Source organism: Perkinsus marinus (assembly GCF_000006405.1).
Source record: "Perkinsus marinus ATCC 50983 genomic scaffold scf_1104296938708, whole genome shotgun sequence".
In the NCBI taxonomy this organism is placed as follows: Eukaryota; Perkinsozoa; order Perkinsida; family Perkinsidae; genus Perkinsus; species Perkinsus marinus.
Genome location: NW_003213355.1, coordinates 71,303 through 73,020, shown reverse-complemented (window position 1 = coordinate 73,020; position 1,718 = coordinate 71,303). Strand labels below are relative to the sequence as shown.

The 1,718-nt window shown below is 47.1% G+C and overlaps 1 protein-coding gene across 1 annotated transcript; it reads right to left on the bottom strand.

Annotated features, from left to right (window-relative positions):
• Positions 1-264: 264 nt before the first annotated feature.
• Positions 265-546, bottom strand: Pmar_PMAR024397 (hypothetical protein; the record flags this gene model as incomplete). Its single annotated transcript, XM_002782669.1, has 1 exon — positions 265-546. The coding sequence occupies one exon, from the start codon at positions 544-546 to the stop codon at positions 265-267; it is 282 nt and encodes a 93-aa protein (XP_002782715.1).
• Positions 547-1,718: the final 1,172 nt, after the last annotated feature.

Genomic DNA, 1,718 nt, shown 5'->3' with positions numbered 1-1,718 from the left:
AGCCACCTATTCAGCATCTACTGCATTTCCAGGTCAAATTAATATTTTGCCGACAAATTTAAATTGCCGAAATATTTTGCCGTAAAATGTTAACGAAAAGAGTAAAACATTAACCAAATGGGTAAAAAATTAAATTTGTCGGCAAAATATTAATTTTACCTGGAAATACTGTAGTTTACCAGCATTGACATCACCATAATTTCAACAACATTTCGCCGCTAAGATCCTTCGGGACCATTTTACACTCTTTTCCTCGAGTACCCCTTAACACCTCACCTCAGTAGTGACGTGCTTCCTAAAAGCCTGCTTCAAGACGTCCACAAATCTATCGCTATCATGTGGCACTTCATCAGCCCCCAAACTTTCACTAGCATGCCGATACACTTCACTATACATGCCCGCTTTAAACACGTCCTCTACCAAAGACTTTACCACGCCATCCTTAAATCGCCAATGCGCAGCAACATAGTTCGGCTCCGGCTCTTCGTAACCCTCATTCTCCGTCGTTTGCATTTTCTTAGCCATTTTCTGTCGGCGCTTCGTCATTCTAACACGCCTTCGCGCGCCCCAAAATTGTGACATGTATCGATTATATTCCCCAATGAAAACCCTACACGAACAAAACACGACCACCTTCCATAGTAAAGTCGACCCCCACTTTTTCTCCTGCAGTTCGAGAGCCCTTCCTTTGACAATTCCCTCCCTCGAAAGCAACTTCGATGAGGAACTGCGACGACCTTCCCCTCAAAACTACCGCTGTGAGGCTCACCCAATGCTGTCAGCCTCAGGTCTATGCTGGGTTGGGCGGACCCCACATGAAGCTTTATAATACTCCCACATACTCTCTGCGGTCTGCGGCTTTGGAAGATGCTGTACAGCAGACTGAAGACACCGTTATTATGAGGCGACCAACATCGCCTCATCCTTCCCTCGTCACCTTTAACCACTCACTATACTCGACGGGAGCCTGTGCTCTACCGCGACCAACCGAGGGATGTTCCCTACGACTTCTACCACTCCTCGAACGGGCGGCTTTGGGGGCACCTAAGTCACTGAACCTTCCACACTCTCAGGCAGCTCTGATGAGCAACAACAATGGCGCTTCGGGGAGCCCAACAAAGCATATCAGCTTTATCCCTCTAGATGGACTGTATTCCTACGTCGGTGTCCTCTTCAACTCACCTACTCCCTCGCATTGAGCCCCCCCGGCCTACCCCCATCTACTCTTCCTCCTCGCCTCAGTCGTCTAACCCTCTCCAACGCTGCGAGGATATCAGCATTACCCTCCACTGTGGCATCGGACATCCTCAAGCCACTTAACCTCAACAGGCCTCCTCTCATCACGACGACGACACGAAGAGGCATACAGAAGGAGAAGAAACCTCACTACACAGTAGCCAGATTCAGGGTGGGAGAATATGCACATGTTCAACTACAAGTCTTGGTGAAATTATGGAAATTCTGAGAAAAAATTTTTGCTGCTTTCTGTGCACTTCTACCCGAATTCGTATGTGAATTCCTACACCTTAACGGAGAAACTCTTGAACTCAGGTGAGCTAAGTGGACATATACTCCAACCCTGGCCGACTTCCTATTACACTACTACGCACAACCTAAGAACTCCATTTCGTGTCACCACGATAGAGTTGAAATTTTGTATCAAGATCCTCCCAACACTATTATATTGGAGTTTCACCACCCTAGTGATATGAAAAACA